The sequence below is a fragment of the Amblyomma americanum genome, chromosome 5 (assembly GCF_052857255.1).
Source record: "Amblyomma americanum isolate KBUSLIRL-KWMA chromosome 5, ASM5285725v1, whole genome shotgun sequence".
Classification (NCBI taxonomy): domain Eukaryota; kingdom Metazoa; phylum Arthropoda; class Arachnida; order Ixodida; family Ixodidae; genus Amblyomma; species Amblyomma americanum.
In genome coordinates, this window is record NC_135501.1 from 66,285,191 (window position 1) to 66,302,238 (window position 17,048).

General features: G+C 45.4%; 1 protein-coding gene and 1 long non-coding RNA gene across 2 annotated transcripts; both read right to left on the reverse strand.

The window, feature by feature from the left end:
- Window positions 1-5,169: 5,169 nt before the first annotated feature.
- Window positions 5,170-6,129, reverse strand: LOC144132512 (uncharacterized). The gene is made up of 3 exons (XR_013314834.1): window positions 6,067-6,129; window positions 5,698-5,751; window positions 5,170-5,396 (listed from the first exon to the last, which is right to left on the reverse strand). It is a non-coding gene; the product is annotated as an uncharacterized LOC144132512 (long non-coding RNA).
- A 1,792-nt stretch (window positions 6,130-7,921) lies between these two features.
- Window positions 7,922-11,072, reverse strand: LOC144132514 (uncharacterized). The gene is made up of 3 exons (XM_077664972.1): window positions 10,119-11,072; window positions 9,778-9,952; window positions 7,922-8,144 (listed from the first exon to the last, which is right to left on the reverse strand). The coding sequence occupies exons 1-3, from the start codon at window positions 10,445-10,447 to the stop codon at window positions 8,001-8,003; spliced, it is 648 nt and encodes a 215-aa protein (XP_077521098.1). The 5' UTR covers window positions 10,448-11,072; the 3' UTR covers window positions 7,922-8,000.
- Between the last annotated feature and the right edge of the window lie 5,976 nt (window positions 11,073-17,048).

The window sequence follows — 17,048 nt, forward strand, 5'->3', positions numbered from 1 at the left end:
AAGTGTATTCATCATTTAAGAACATGAATTTGTTGCAAAGCTTATATGCTAGTGCTTACTCTGTTGCTGCGTGCAGTGGGATGATCACCCCCTTTTGACACTATTACTTTGAAAGGCCAAAATCACCTTCAGTTGTGTTGAATATCTAGAACGAAAATTGTAAGTATGGTACACTAATTACTCTCTTGATTATTCTGGCTTCTATAGTATGAAAAACATGCACTCCATATTTTTTACAAAATACGAGATACTTCAGTCACCCTGTACCCTAAAGGACAGTAGTGCAGGCACACTGTAAAGAAAGCTCTGGGAGACTGCTAACTGCAGTCCCTATTCTTGAACATCAATGACCAATAGTACATGTCCATCTGTGAATCTACAGCGTATAGATTCATGAACAAGAACTAGCATTTGCGCTCTGGACATGTACATGTGCGTATTGTTCTTTTACCACAAAAGACGAAAATCTGATTTTAGGAAGCAGGTAATTTCTGGTTGATTCAGTAGCAATCAAGCTAAATCAAAACCCTGATTACTCCTGAAAAAACTGACAGTGACTGCCATCAAGCATGAGCCTAAGTCGGTGGTGTACATGACGCATTCACATTAAAAAGCTATTCTTTTCAATACTCAGTATGACAGGTTGTAATGTACTCTAAACTGTGAGCGGCTGTTTGAGTAGAATTTTATTCTGACAAAGTCAGACATGAAAGTCTGTTACATGTAAGATTCTTATTCAGCTCATATTGCGGCAGCAAGCTACAGTGTCAACATGAAGCATGGGACCCCTATGGGCTGGTTGCATTCATACTCTACGGTAAATTAAGACATGTGCTGACGAAAACCAAGTCTGATTTTTGAATTCTCACTCTCGCATCAGTCACTGCCCCTTGAATTGAGTTATTTTTTTAAACATCTGCCGGACCTGAGCAGTGTGCAGGCTCTCGGTTGCCTGCTTGCCAACATGAAACAAGCGCATGTTGATGTAATTTTCTGCAACACTTCTGACAAGGTGTATGTAATGATTGTCGAGTGGAGAGTTGTCGAACATGTGCTCATGAAGTTCATTGAAGAGCTCTCTACTGTGGAATGCGTAAAGAACCTCGTGGAGAAGATCAGTGAGTAGTGTTCTTGATGCCAATTTGTTCAGGCGCACTGCCGTCCTGATCACCGCCTCCGATTTTTGACAGATCTTCAGTACACTTTCTGATGGGTATTTCAGCCCTCCTCTGCTTTTCCTCTTAATTAGTGAGTAAATTTTTCCTCGTTCTGTTGTGAGTAGTGCACTTGTGCAGTGCTCACAAGTCAGCTTTGCAGCCAATTTATGAGCTACATAACCTGCCATGTAAGCCACAATTCGGCCTCCACATTCACTGATGTAGCCTGGAGCTATGATGTAGTCATGGTCTGCAGCTGTTACCTGAGACTGCTGAACAGCATCACTGTCTAGAAGTTGCCTCCTTGGTGCAGATATATTCAAGACCTGAGAAGAAATAACTGTTGCACTGCTGCATGACAATATGGAGATGCTGTCCAGGCTCAGACAGTTGCCTGTTGATACATCAGCCAGTTCACTTTGAACAATCACTTTTTTGAAGGCAGCACGAAACTGCTGTGTAGTAGGGTTGTCATTATGCCCGCCATGTGCTCGAATCAGGCCAAAAAACAGTTCCAAATGGTCCTGGCAAATTTTGTGGGCCGGAATGTACTTCAGCACTCGTTTTTCAGTGACAAGAAAATGAAAAAGACTAATCAGGCTTTGCATGCAGATGATAAAACCTAAGAAACCTGTCTTTCGGTTTGTTTCAATCATTCGTCTTCCATTTGCAGACTCCTTTAAGGAAGAGAGGTAATGGGTTGTGGTTTTGAACATGCCTTCGAAAGCTTCAATGTTCTTTTCATTTATAGGTTTCTTCCAACCTTTCTGATATGGGCTTCTAGAATTTAGGGCATCAAATGTCTCATTAATTTTCAACAAAAAATTCTCTGTTGCCTGTGTGCCAGAAAAACCTTCCAGGTCAAGTTCCCTGCACTCGGCTAGTGCTGTGGCAACAGAAGTGCTCATTACTTGGGCAGCAAGTCTAACTTTCATGGGCTGCCGCTGCCACTCAATACGAGCTCTGCGCAACTTGTTAGCCAAATGTAGGCCTTCTTTCTGCTGCACAGTATGCAGCCGCTCAATATGCTCCCATGACACTGTCCTTCCTTGGTGGTCAATAAAGTACCTCTTGTGCGCCAGTGCATTCCTCACAAGTTTTAGCATGTGGCAGGAATCCAAAAAAGCTGCCACTGGTTCCTGGGTAGCTGGGTGTCGAAAGGTTGTTTTTAGGTCTCCCACATGTTGGAAATCACACCCAAGCTCTTGCAACATAGCCGGATTTGCGGGCGCCCCGTCACAAGTGAGTGAAGCAACCATAGCTCCAGCATCATGTGCCTTATGAAGGCACTGGGTGACAAGGTTAGCCCTCTGTGTTCCAATTAGGCCATCAACTAGGAAGTACCCAAGGGGCAACTTCCATCGCCCATTAATAGCCACAGCCATTATAACGAATGCAGCCTTTGCTTGTGGCAAAGAGTCGCTGTCAATGCCACTGCCAAAGTCAACAAACCCTTCAAAGTTGCATTTGTTCCACTGGATGTTTTGCCGAATAGCCATTTCATCAACCATGAGGCTGCAAACTGTTCGGTGCCCCTTGCTTGCTGTTTCAGCACACTTCATTTTTAGTGCATTGAAAGCTTCTGTTGAAAGTCCTGCCTGGCCATCAACAGTCTCATCCCATTTTCGCAGAGTTCTGGGATGTGGGAGGCACGTGTCAAAAACTTTCCTGACATACTGATAGGCTCGTGGGGAATAGAAATTTAAAGTTAAGGCAAAAGTTCTCAGTTCAGGGGAGTACTGCTTTGGAGTGCCAATTCCACCATGCTTTCCGACTTGTCTTTCAAGTAGGTGCTTATTTACTTTACCCAGGCCATCTAAAACAGACACTTGCTCTGTCAGGAGGATATTCTCCGTAGTTAAAGCTGACAGAACAGATTTTAGTTCCGCATTTTTCTTTTGTAGTCTCTGCCTTGTTTGCTGCAGCCTTTTTATGCTTTTTCTTGACTGAGCATGCATTGCAGAAAACCATGCAGCCCTTGCTCTCAAGTAAGCTTTTTCGGGTGTGTCCTCCTATGAAGAGAGATAGAAAATGCAATGCATCATTAGAACAATGCACACCCAAGCCTTGCATACCACAGTTACAACAGTGTGCACATATAAAACACAAAGCACTCTGAATGTTCCATTAAAAGAAGAATGAAGGAGCTCAGTTAATCTTCTCGTCCTACTTTAATATCAAAGTGTTACAACTCTGATGGAAATGCTCAGCATGCCATCACTCACAACGCTCAGAAAATTCACTTGATCATCTTTTTCTCGCACATTGTACCATAGCAACAGATCATTTGCCGTGTCACATATTTTACCAGCACTTCACCTCGCATCAAGCCGGTAATGCCTACAAGGGTAACCCTGTTTTTGTCCAGATGGAAAAGTACAAAAATTCACCTGTAACCTTAATGATGAAAGAATGCAATGATTTACCTTCCAGGATTGCCATGATAACAGAGTCTTTGTTATTTCAGTCAGGATCACTTTCTTATATGGATTCCTCACACTTTCAGTAACAAAATTTGACTTCTCAGATGACTAATTCGCACCTGCTGTTTATTTTTTCTTTGTGAATTTTCGTAAGAATATTTACTTGGCAATGATGTTTCTCGACTTGCACCTGAGTGCCGTACCTACGCTGCTTTTTTTGTTTTTGAAACAATTTTGTACCGCTTTGAGTCCCCCCATCTCCCCCTATGTAATGCCCCTAGTGGACCCTTAGGGTACTTGAATAGATCAATAAATGGAGCTGTGACTCACCGATTCTCCTCTGGTAGATGGAGAGGTGTCCAAGAAGAAGATTCCATAATGTGCTCCTCAGCTTGATATGCAGGCCACTCACACACTTAAAAATTCATTGGTTTATTGATTCATCATTGCATACAATATACCATGCAGATCAGTTAGTAGATATTAGTAAAAATTGCCACGGCGAAATCAAGCTAAGTCCATTCACACAGTCTGGGTGCCTGCACATGCTGTGTTAAAGATTATGTTAATAATGCATGCTGTGGATGGGCCACTCACGCTATCAAATATGCTCTTGGCGTATGCACAAGCATTTGACATTCATGGTGTTGAATTCTGCTTCAGAAATAGGCACATTTGACAGGTCCATTTACCATTGCTGGCCTCCTTCTTCGTGGCGTCCCAACAGAGGCTGGGGCGGTTGGCAAAGTCGGAAGTTCCTGAATAAGATAAACTGTTTAGTAATGCAGCCCACCTTAGAATGCCTGTTGCCCTGTTCTCCTCCGCCATGCATCAAGGCATAAGAAGGAAAGCAGGACATGAGGCTAATCACAAAATTACTCCGCATGCCCACTACTGGGCCACGCAACAGCTTCAGTGCATATGTACTCAATGCCTTTCGATGTCACTGCAAAAGAAAAACGCTCGCACATTGTTAAACTCATATCACCTAGCATGTTAAGGTAATGTTATATGTCTACACATTTTATTTTTATTATACACTCAAAGCGTTGCAGAAATAAAGCAGGGTTAATAGCACAACTGTGTAGAAGCGTGAATACATACAGCTTTAAAAATTATTGCATTAAATTTTGTGTCATGCAATCTCCTTTTCTGAATGCCCACTGGAACTGACGTTAAAGAGGTTGGCATGTACCCATATAAGAAGTATTTCATGAAAACTTATACAAGGAACAACTGAAAAAGAAGAAAACATGACAGTACAAATTTTTCATGTAGCACGCATGCCAGTTTGCACCGAATACTTTCTACATAGCTGTCAATGACCTTGTCCAAAATCAGTAAAACCAGTTTGGAATAACGTGAGAAAATTTTGTAGAAAAGATATCACTGACCTGGTGGAGTATGTCTTGCATAGCCAAATTTTTCTTGATACTGACAGATTATTTGTAGTGGAACTCTGACGAGATGACTATATTGATTTGTGTAACGAACATAAGCAATGAAGGCACATGAAAGAATATTGTGGCAGTTACTAATGTGCTTATGTGGTTCCACAAAAAGGTGTCATCCTATATGAAGGATCTTTGCAGAACCTACTGCACTCTGCTACTGTCTCCGGTAAGCACGGGGCCTGACAAACAACTGCAGGTTCTACTGCACTTTACATTGCAGAATTGCAACGACATCCTACCTCTTGCAGTGAATAAACCTGGATGGAAACCACACAGGACGATATGAAACTTACTGGCGTAAGTTGAAAGGCTTGAGATGGCCCTGGCTGAATGTCCAGCATTGTGGCCACATCCATAGATGCCTGAAAAAAATTTTTTTCAGGAGAAATGTGTGTGTACCGAGACATAACAAGCGTTCAGTTTTAAGCACCTAGTGAAAAGTGGAGAAGCATCACACTACTAGACCGTTTTGAGTTATGTCTGAAGGAATAAAGATATGACTGGTGTGCTGAGGTGGCTTGGTCAAAACTTCCTCTGAGCCTGCGCCAGGAAGCTTTCTTTTACATAAAAATTCACCCGTTTCGTGACTCGTGCTGCGAGATAAACTCAGACACTGTCAATCTTCTAGCAGTTGCTGTCACAAAATGGTATATCGTAACATACCTGTTGTGATGGGCCTGGTAAAGTTTCCTGGCTTTCAGTGACATCCATAGGTGCCTGTGAAAAAAAATTTTATACTTGAGAAATATGCTTCTACCAAAGCATAAGATGTATTCAGTTCTAAGCAACTACTGAAAAATAGAAAAGCATCACACTGCTAGGCTGTGTTTTCAGTTCTGTCAAAAGGATTATAAAAAATGACTAATGTGTTGAGGCGATTCAGAGAAAACTTCCTCTGAGCCAGTGCCAGGATGCATTCTGTTACAGAAATCTGTTTTGAAATCTGTTTTTGGTCGCTCGTGCTGCGACATAAACGCAGACACTGTTGTTCTTCGAATTGATGCAGTCACAAAATGGCATATTGTAAAATACCTGTTGTGATGGGCCTGCCAAAGTCTCCTGGCTTTCAGCGACATCCATAGGTGCCTGTAAAAAAAAATTTATTCTGGAGGAATTTCATCATCGTCATCATCAGCCTGACTACGCCCACTGAAGGGTGAAGGCCTCTCCCATGTCTCCAATTAGCCCTGTCCTTTGCCAGGTGCGGCCACCGCATTCCCGCAGACTCCTTAATCTCACCTGCCCACCTAACTTCCTGCCGCCCCCTGCTACGCTTGCCTTCTCTTGGAATCCACTCTGTTACCCTTAAGGACCATCGGTTATCTTGCCTTTGCATTATGTGCCCTGCCCAAGCCCACTTCTTCCTCTTGATTTCAACTAGGATGTCATTAACCCACGTTTGTTCCCTCATCCACTCTGCCTACTTCTGGTTTCTTAACGTTACACCTGTCATTTTCCTATCCATAGCTCACTGTGTTGTCCTTAACTTAAGCTGAATCCTCTTTATTAGCCTCCACATTTCTGCCCCATAGATGAGTACCGGTAAGATACAGCTGTCGTAGACTTTTCTCTTGAGGGATAATGGTAAACTGCCATTCATGATCTGGGAGAACCTGCCATATGCGCTCCACCCATTCTTATTCTTCTAGTTATTTCCCTTTCATGATCTGTATTAGCGGTCACTACCTGCCCTAAGTAGGCATATTCTCTTACTACTTCCAGCACCTCGCTACCATGCGAACTGCTGTTTCTACTTTGGTTTTCTGCATATTATTTTTTAGCCCCACCATTCTGCTCTGCCTGTCTAACTCATTGATCATGCTTTGCAGTTCTTGTCCTGAGTGGCTTAGCAAGGCAATGTCAGCGAATCGCAAGTTACTCTGGTATTCTTCATTAACCCTTATCCCCAAATGTTCCCATTTCAGGCCGCGGAATACCTCCTGTAAACAGGCAGTGAATAGCATTGGCGAGATCGTGTCTCCCTGCCTGACACCCTTCCTTATTGGAATTTTATTGCTGACTATATGGAGGACTATGGTAGGTGTGCAATCGTTATAAATATCTTCCAATATTTTCACATAACACTCTTCCGCACGCTGATTCTGCAGTGCCTGCATGACAGTTGAGGTTTCCACTGAGTTAAATGCTTTCTCGTAATCAATGAAGGCCTATATAGGGGTCGGTTATAATCTGTGCATTCCTCTATCACTCACTGATAGTGTGAACATGATCTATTGTTGAGTATCTTTTACGAAAGCCTGCCTAATTATTTGGTTGATTAAAGCCTAAGGTTGTCCTGACTATTAGCGATTACCTTAGCAAATACTTAGTAGGCAATGAACAGTAAGCTGATCGGTCTGTAATTCTTCAAGTCCTTGATGTCTCCTTTATAAAGGTAATGTTAGCATTCTTCCAAGCTCCTGGTACTCTCGAGGTCACAAGGCATTGCATTTATAGGATGGCTAGTTCTACTAGCACAATCTCCCCTCCCTCCTTCAACAAATCTGCTGTTACCTGATCCTCATCAGCTGCTTTCCCGCTTTTCATTCCTACGAAGGCTTCCGTTACTTCCTCTTCTCTTACTGCTACGGGATGTCCCATTGCTGTGCGCTGCGGCTTCTCTCATTAACGTTCTGATTGCATTGGCTACTGCATAGATTTGTGTCTCTTTGGCTATTTGATATCTTATCCATATTGCTAATGATATTGCCCTCTTTGTCTGTTAACGCATACATCATGTACCAAGCATACAAGGTGTTTAGCTTTAAGCAGCTAGTGAAAGATGGAGGTGGAGCATCACACTTTAAGACTGTTTTGAGTGCTGTCTGAAGGGTTAAGAAATATGATGACTAGTGTATCATGGGATTCGGATAAATCTTCTGGTGAGCCCATGCCAGGAAGCAGTGTTTGTAGCTCGTACTCCAACATATACACAGCCACTGTGATGCTTTGAATAGCTGTAGTAGTCACAAAACAGCGCTGTTTGAAAATACCTGTTGCAATGGAGACGCTGGAGATGTGTGACTTTGTGTTAGTGCTTGCTGGGCGCCATGCTGAGCAGTGGCAGCAACAGCTGTGCCATCGCCTGGCTGCTGTGAAAGGGGTTCCTGCTGTAAATGAATAATGAGGTGCATCACATGCTCGCAGTGGAACGCCAGCCTTAGCTAAAAAGATGCATGTAATTCAACAGACAGATGTACCAATCTGAGACTGTCAATATGGAACACAGCCAGTGGGCGAGAGTGCACCCATTTTTTAAGAAAGCAACAGCAGAGAAATGCATTGTTAGTACAGCAGGTCTACCATATTTTTAGAAGGGAGAGTGGGGTGTCTCTCCTCAGGCTCACCCAGCTATACCCCATGAAGTGTGTATGGTATGTGTATGAGGAATTATATATGCAGAACTGCCGTATCTGTATAATAAGGGAGCTAATTATACTCATTGGCATCCACCCAAGCGCAGCTATGCGGCTAAAGGAAAGCTATAAATTGTTTCCTCAGAAACTTCGCAAAAGAAAACGGGATTCCCCTAAACATTTGGCCAAGCTTTCTGCCTGTGTTTTGTCTTTTTTTCTTTGTCTCATGCTTCCCTTTTTCCTTATGTGTATGACATTTACCGTAATTATTCGCGTAATTTGCGCCCGCACATAGATTGTGCACCCCAAAAAGTTTCAAACTTTTAACCCGATAAAAAAAAAAAACTACTCGCACATTTTGCGCACTATGCTGAGCCAGACCACCAGCATGTACGCGGGTGCGAACTGTGCCGTTTACCAAGCCCGCGCTGGCGGTCGCTGTCCCGGACGAACAGTTGCGCGCGCGCCCGAATCCAAAACTCTACCGTACCGTTTGCTATACGGTTTGCCGCTAGTCAGTCGGGCCACACGCAAGGGCCCCGTTTTATTGCCCGTTATCTCCTCCCACGGCTGACTTCGCGATTGAATCTTTGCGCGTTTATTGCTTTGAGCTAAGCACGTGCCGTCATGTCATGCCACCCCGCGGGGAGCTATAGCGTGGGGAAGGGGGGGGGGACGTGTCAACCTTGTTGCCATGGGGCGAGGGGTGCCAACCTTTTTTTTAGGACGTGTTCGGATAACTCGCTTGCGCGTAAATTGCGCACCCTCTTTTTGGAGCCCTAATTAAAGAAAAAAACGTGCGCAAATCACGCGAGCAAATACGTACGGTGCTCTATGCCTTATGGAACGTCTTTGTGATTTCCTTTGTAAACGAACTATAGTTTTAAGGAATTATAGTGCTCTCTCAGTGACACTTCCCAGGTGCTATGGCCGAGATGACAACAAAAAATGCACCGCCTACTGCTAGGCGCAAGCATTTGCACATTACAAGTAATAATTAAATAGAAATGCTGCCCCAAGGGAAACTGTGGTGTGCACGATGCTCTCTTTTTTTTATTTTCTTCTAATGATGGAGTGCGTAAGCTAATAAATAAATAAATTATCATGTACAGTAAGCAGAATTTCACCAGAGCCATATATAAACCGCAGCCAGTTTAGGAGTATAATGACACAATTACTTCTCATCAGTGCGGGAGTACTATAGCCGCGCTAGTCGATCATAACGTCTAGCTAAAGCCATTTATTCACAAATCGTTCTATTTCTTGCACGAACACCTAAAACATCATATTGAACGCATGCTTATGCAGTCAAGATATAATAAAGCACCTTCTCAATAAGAGCATTTCTTTCCAATCTCTTGAGAATGTATAGAAGGTGGTTCCTCACCTGAAGGGGGACGGCATCCGCACGTATACGAACTACGAGCGGCGACATCCGATCGAAGTGCTCGGGCAGGAAATGTTTTGAACATACGCAGGTCCATTTTGCTGGCTCCCAGTCTTTTTCGCCTGGTCTAACGGCCTCAGTCCACTGCCTCCTTCGCTCTGGATCTTTCGGAAACCTGTTTGAAAACAATACTATTCACTGCACTCAGACAAAGAGCCACCAATAAGGCCGGGGCGGTACGAATACCACGTTCACGCCGTGTCGTGCGTTATGTTCTGCGAGCATGCATTTTACTCATTACGCAGTCAATTAAATACGAAAACAAAATGCAGTATACTTACGTGTGGAAAGTGACGCCCGGTTCTTGTCCTGGCGTGCGCGACCGACACCCAGGAACGCAGCAGCTGGGCATCGCAGCGTCTTTGTTGTCAATGGGAGCAGAAGTCTCACTTTCCGCCGTGTCTGACAGCTGCCGACAGCCTGGCGCGGCGCGAAACCGTCTGCTCGCGCCGCTCGCGTTGATCTTCGCGGCGCTCGCATGCCATTGGCTGAGAAAACGGCCAAGTGTCATGGCGGAGCCCTCGCTTCCGGCTTCAAAAAATGTGACGTAGCAGCCTCTCCTCTTTTCCTTCTTTCCTCCATGTTGTAGACCCTCGCACAGCGGAGCCATCAGCACCAGTTCTCAAGGGGGGAAAGCGTCGCGAGACATCCGCCGATTGGGTAAAACGGGCGCCTCCTCGAGGCGCAGCCCTCTGATTGGCCGTGACGCATGCTTTGCCCCCCCGCGGCCGCGTTGTTCGGCTCCTTCCCGTCGTCTGTTTTCGCCTGCGCGCCCGTCATTTTTCGCGCTCCTCTGTTTCCTAGTATTTTTCGTTCTGCCTTTTTCCTTATCGTTATTGTAGATATTTTGGCTATTTAATCGCTTCTTTTAGCCTCGAATTCCGTGCTTTTGCGTGTATTTGCCTGCCTGGTGTCTTTGTTCCGTGTGTCACGATGGCCCGAGACGCGCGCTTGATAGCAAGCACGCGAAAAGCAGTCGGCAAAAACAGACGCGCATTTAATAAGTAGAGCGCTGCATCGTCGAGAACTGCAGCTTCGGTGATGCCGCAAGCTGCTGTACCCTCGGTGGATGCGGCTGGACTGAGCTCGCCAACAACAGCTTCGCCGGTGGACGCGGCTGAACAAACCCTGTTGACGCCACCATCGCCGGTGGACGCGGCTGGACAGTGCTGATCGGCGTCAACTTCGGTGTTACCGCAAGTCTCTGCAGTGCCTGTGGATGTGTCTGGACTAAGCCCATCGAAAATGTCGACTTTTGATACGCTGCAAGTCGGTTCGCATTCCATGTCGTCGGAAGCGGCCGAGCCGGCTGACAAGCCTAACGTCGACTTCGGCGTTTCCGCACGCCGCTTCGGTGCCGACGGACGCAGCTGAACCGAGCTCGCGTGCTCAACGCTTCGACACGCGCGCGCAGCACGGACCTTGGCAGCGCGCCAAGCCGCTGCCGTCGCCGATAACATCATTTGTCTTTTTATATATTTTGAGGAGAGCTCCTGCAGAGGGAGGGAGAGGGGGGGGGGGGGGGGGGCTCGGCGAACTTGGCAGAACGCCAAGACGTGCGCTCTAAGCTGAAGCTTGAACATTCGCATTAGACACTCCTCACTGTCCTGTTTTTAACCTCGCAAGAAGCAGTTTCTCGCTTCAACCAAGGAATGGCAGCAACCAGCAGAGCTGTTGCAGCACAGCTTGGTTACAGGCCTGGGAGCTGCCTCATTGGTAGGAGCCTTGAAAAAGATAAACAGAGGCTGTGCAGGTCTGATAAGGGTCACACAAATGCTGAAAAGGTGAAGAGGATGGCCAAGAAGCACAAGCCTGACAGCACCCAGGACTACTGCCCAGGACTTTTGTGAATGTGTGGCAGATTCAAAGAAAATAGCAAGTGATTTTCTGAGCTTTTTTTTTTGTCAAGTGTCAATGCAATACAGAGGTTTTCACAATCTTTACATGAACAGATTTCTGTAAATTTGGTGTTATTGTGTTCAGCGATGACTGGGCTGCATGCTAAGGCATTAAATTTTTCCATATGATCACTAAACAAAAATGGTAGAGTAAGCAAAACTTTGAATGCAATTTTCTCAGCTTTGCTTTTTCGATCAAATGCCTTTGCCTTACGGAACTTTTCATAAAGTTTTCATCGACTGATTTTATTGAAGTAGGTATCATTTTTTTCAGCAACATTTCAGCTACATCCTAAGGCTTTCCAATTTTCATTAAACACAATAGACAAGCAATTAGGTCAGATATAAGCTTACTCCCACATTGTTTTCTTTTTTCTACTTTGTTATTCATTCATGACCTATGTGATGACATTTTAAAAATTTCTTTAGCTTTAGGTTGTGCAATGGGCCCTTAAAAATGACAGCATTACTTTAAAACTAGTTTTTTAATTAAGAAATCACCATAATGGCCCGTAAGAAAACACCTAAGTGGTATAAATTATTTTGCCATATCTTCATTTCTAGAGATATATAAAATCTGAATATATATTTGGGATTAGCATTCAAAGATATATCTGCGTGCCAATTTTCAGGAAGCTGTGTTAAGAAATAAAAAAAAAGTTTTCAAGACCCTCATCCCCCCTTAAGTGCATTTCTGGAGAGTCGGACAGCGTCGACGACAGTGTGGTGGCGGGCTGGAAAGACCATTCGCTGCCGGGTCAGCTTGCAGGATACGCTCCGCGAGATATTTATATTTTCAACGCTGACGAAAGCGGACTTTTTTACAAACTGAGACTGGGAAAGACGCTCGCTTTCTCTGCAGATGCATGTCACGGGGGAAGCAGTCTAAAGAACGTGTGAGCATTCTACTCTGCTGCAATATGGATGGGAGCGAGAAAGTAAAACTCCTTGTCATAGGGGAGTCTAAAAGGCCCTTATGCTTGCACGAAGTGCACATTCCTGTAGACTGGGAGTCCAACAAAAGTGCCTGGATAATGAAAGACATCTTTAACAAATGGCTGCTGAACTTTGACAGCAAGATGAGGAATGAGAAGAGGAATTTGGTACTGTTCCTTGACAACTGCTTGAGCCATATGCAAGTACCAGAGCTGCAGGCCACCAAAGTGTTATATTTTCCTCCTGGCACAACTTCAAAAGCACAGCCAATAGACCAGGGTGTTGTTCACTCTCTCAAGGCAAGATACCGCACTCGCCTTGCAGAGCGCCTGCTCTATGACATGCAACAGAAGAGGGAGTCTGTGATAGACTTGAAATTTTCTGTACAGATAATCTCAGTATTGTGGAAGCAACTCGATGCAAACATTATTAAGAATTGTTTTCATAAAGCTGGATTTATTTTGGACAACAATGAGCCACCAGCACCTCTGGCAGAGGATCCAGACCAGCCAGATCCAGCACTATGGGCAGCTGTGCAAGAAGCATTCGGCACACAAGATTTTGCAGAGTATGCGGGCGTGGATGCTGAATTGGTCAGCACGGAACAGCTGACGGACGACGAGATTGTTGCCCAAGTCAGGAGAGTGCCTGCCATTGACCAAGACCAGGATGACGAAGAGGATGAAGGTGTCACTGCCCCTCGAAAGGTTACCACCTCCGAAGCACTCCAGCATATCCAAGGCCTAAAATACTTTGAGCAAAATGCTGCACCTGAAGAAGTCAATCACCTTGTGCTAATGGAGGCACAAATTGTGTCAAAAGCTCTTACTTATTCGGTTCAGCCAAAGTTGACGAACTTCTTTAAGAAGTGCTAAGTTATCAATAAAGCATATGTTGTCGGCAGGCATTGCATGTCGTGTATTCTGTTTACAACAGACTCTGCGTGGTTATAGACCAAAGTCTGTTGTAACAGTATTTGGATTGTACAGACTTCTCTTACAACAGACCAAAACCCTGGGCACTATCGAGGTCTCTTATAATGAGATTATACTGTATATACTAAAGCTGGCGTTTCCTTTTGCAGTTTGTTTATTTCATTGTCAGATAGACAGACCTTGTACTTTTTAATTGGAGCTTCAGGGCATGGCTCCTTCTCTTCCTTAGACAACTCAGTGAAGCCTTTCAACTGCAGTGTGTTTTGGATGCGTATCCTTGTTTCTGCTTTGAGCACTTCATTTGTTGAGACATAGGAAAGTATGTCGTTTGAGCATCCGCCTCGCATGCAGGATGTGCGGGGTTCGATCCCCAGTGCCGCCGGGTACCCACCAGTGATAGAATGGGTACAAACTTTCCCCTGGTCTGGTGCTCAGCTTATTTAGGGTGAAATGCTTGGAAAATGGGTCTTTGACCTCATCTTTAGTAGAAGAAAATACCTGGTGCCATGGCGCTCTTTGGCCATAGATGCCCTTGTACCATAAAAATCCATCGCCGTCACATTTGAAAGTACAGACAGTTGTGTAGTTCACATTGCAAACCTTGCCTCAAGCGCATCTGTGTGGAACTTCCCTAAAAGAAAATATTTAAAATCAAGTTCATCCAGGCAGGAGGTTTTTGATCTTAGAGCCATCTGTCTCTACCTCGTACTCTACAGTTCCGAGGGAGGAAGAGCCAGACCTCTCCCTTTCTGCACTCTCGAGCCAAGATCTCAAACTGGCGGGCCGTTCCCCAGGGGGGCCAGCATACGTAGCCAGGCGGTGGATGAACGCCAGAATGGCCTGTTGGTCATTATCCGGGTTGCCGTATATGCTACATACGTCTGGTTCGCTCGTTTATTGGAGACACACTGAGGATACATGGGTATGTTTACAAGATAGACAGTGCTCTCGGCGCATGTGCAGCTTCTCGGATCTCTGGCGGTGGGTCTTGCATTGCTGAAACCAAAACTAACGCACACCATGCTGGGAACCAAAACTCACGAACACCACAGTATATGCCGTGTTTTACCTACCCTGACTCCGCAAGAAGCCAAGTTTCTTCTATTGGGTCTCAAGTGGGTATGGGGGGTGTCATCACTCCGTGCAGACTAGCCACCTCATAAAAACTAACCCATAAAAAGGACTCATGTCTTATGTTACTTCCTTCACAATATCTGAGAGACACTTCCCAGTGAGCCAGAAGTGCTCACACCCAGCGTCCAACACTCACCACGCAGTCCCGTGGTGCACGACTTTTCCAAGCAGCAAGTTGCAAACAGCTATGTAGTCGAAGTGCTTGAGTCGCACGAGCAGGTCTTGCAAGTTGCCGTACTTGGGGTGGGCCCTGTGGAAGATGATGAGATCTGCCATGCGGATGTTGCGCACACCTAGGTCACTCTTGTTTACTTAAAAGAAAATAGCACAAAAGACGGGGACAAGTGAAAAAAGCAACAGGACCAGCGCTATGTGGCCATTGCGAGGTGGTCATCCGAATGATCGTCGAGCATTGCAGCGAGTTTGCCACTCCAGTCGGGATCCCTCTGTGGTAACAATTCCAGATCTGGCGACACAGAATCACGCACACGTGCACACACATGGACTGTCGACAACTACTTCATCCACTTGGGGGCCAGAGAGAAGTATTGAGTCTATAGTTTCTCAAGACAGTCAGGAGGCTCGCAACCCCACAAACTAGCACCCACAAGCACTGCAGACACGAAACTGGGAGAATACATGTATCCCCGGTGCACGAGAGTGATGCACACATCACAGAACAAACCCCCTTGGCCAAGAGACTAGATCTCGATAAGGCAGGCGTTAAGGGCGAGCCGACCATTCTCTTCGAGCCTGCATCCTGCCAGGGCATGGAGCAGCTCGCATAGGCCAAAGACCCCTCTGGTGCATCGGATGATTTCAGGCCAGCGGGCATTAGTGTGGCTTGGTGGGGTGCACCTTGGCTGCAGAGGTGAGAGCCCGGACGAGTCTTGCTGCTACTCGTCCTTCGTCTCGCCTCCCTGCAAGTTTCCCCACTCAACAAGTAGGGCATTGTTCATCCAGGTAGTGTCTTGATACTTCTATTAATACATACATTAACAGTCTCAGAGCGGAATGGGTCTCACTGGTCAGCGTGCCTGTCTGCATGCCTCTTGATTTCCAGTTGTCAAGCCAACTAGCAAATTTATTTATTTATTTGAAATACCTTACAGGCCCGTAGGGCATTTTGTAAGGGGGGCGGCAAAACATCAAGGTCAAATTTAAAAGGGGACAAACAAAAACAAGGAAACAATGCACTATACCCTCTTCAGTCCCAAGAAAGAAGTTTTCGTGCAATCTGTTTCAAACTTGTTTATTTGGCACTTCTAGACTCAAATGAGCATAGGAAAAAAACAAGTCTAAAAAAAACGAAGAGGAGTGCTGAAATTTGGTTGTACCCGATCGGGGATTGTGGGTCTCAACGGGTGTGGAAGTTCAGAAAGCAGTTGCGGTTTTGCAAGCAGAGAAATATGCCACATTTCATGCATTTTACTCTCGATTTACCGCTGCAGCCTGGATTTCGGCATCTGTTGTGCGATCCCAGCTTTTGTTGCTCCGGAAAGTGTCCAGTTCTGTCATATCTGACGTCATCCGAAGGTAGCGGAATGGTCTTGCCTCTCTGTGGTGGAATTGGTTGCGCCTCTTCATCGTCGCTTTCGGCTTAGTGATCTCTTGACCTTTTTGTTCGCCGCGTTTCCGCTTGAATTAAGGCGACAGCAATGTTCATTTTGAATTCCAGCAGGTCGAGCGTTTGCTGCTTTGTGATCTGACTTTGCTCACAACCTCTTTTGTACTCGATCCATCCGTTGCAGCAGGCCATGTCCAGAAACTGCGCGAACATGCGAACCGTCCATTATTTCGTTCGCATAGAGATACGATAGTACGAGACGAAACGGTCGATCAGGTCCACTCCACCCATATATTTATTGTACTTCGCTACCGCGTCAGGTTGCTGCACTTTGACTTTTTTTTTCTGATCCTTACACCATCTTTGGCAGCTTCCTTCTGGCGCGATGCCAAATGCAGTGGATAACATCAGGACAGATTTATTGTCCTTCCACTTGACAATGCACATCTTGTCATCACTCCGCACCTTGCAGACTGAATCTCCGCGCTGCATATCTCGGTCCTGCGGCATTGTGGCCACAACTCCGCCGGTCCGGTTTCCCATCACAGTTCCAGTTAGGAACACATTTCCTTCGACCAGATGCTCAGCAATCTTGAGACCTGTGAAATACCTGTCCATGAAGACGAAAGTATCTCGATCTCGATTTAGAGATTGGACAAGTTTCTTGATAACACTTCCACCGAGACCAAATCTTGCATGTCATCATCAGGAACTGTTCCCTTGCCAACATAGATGGCGAAT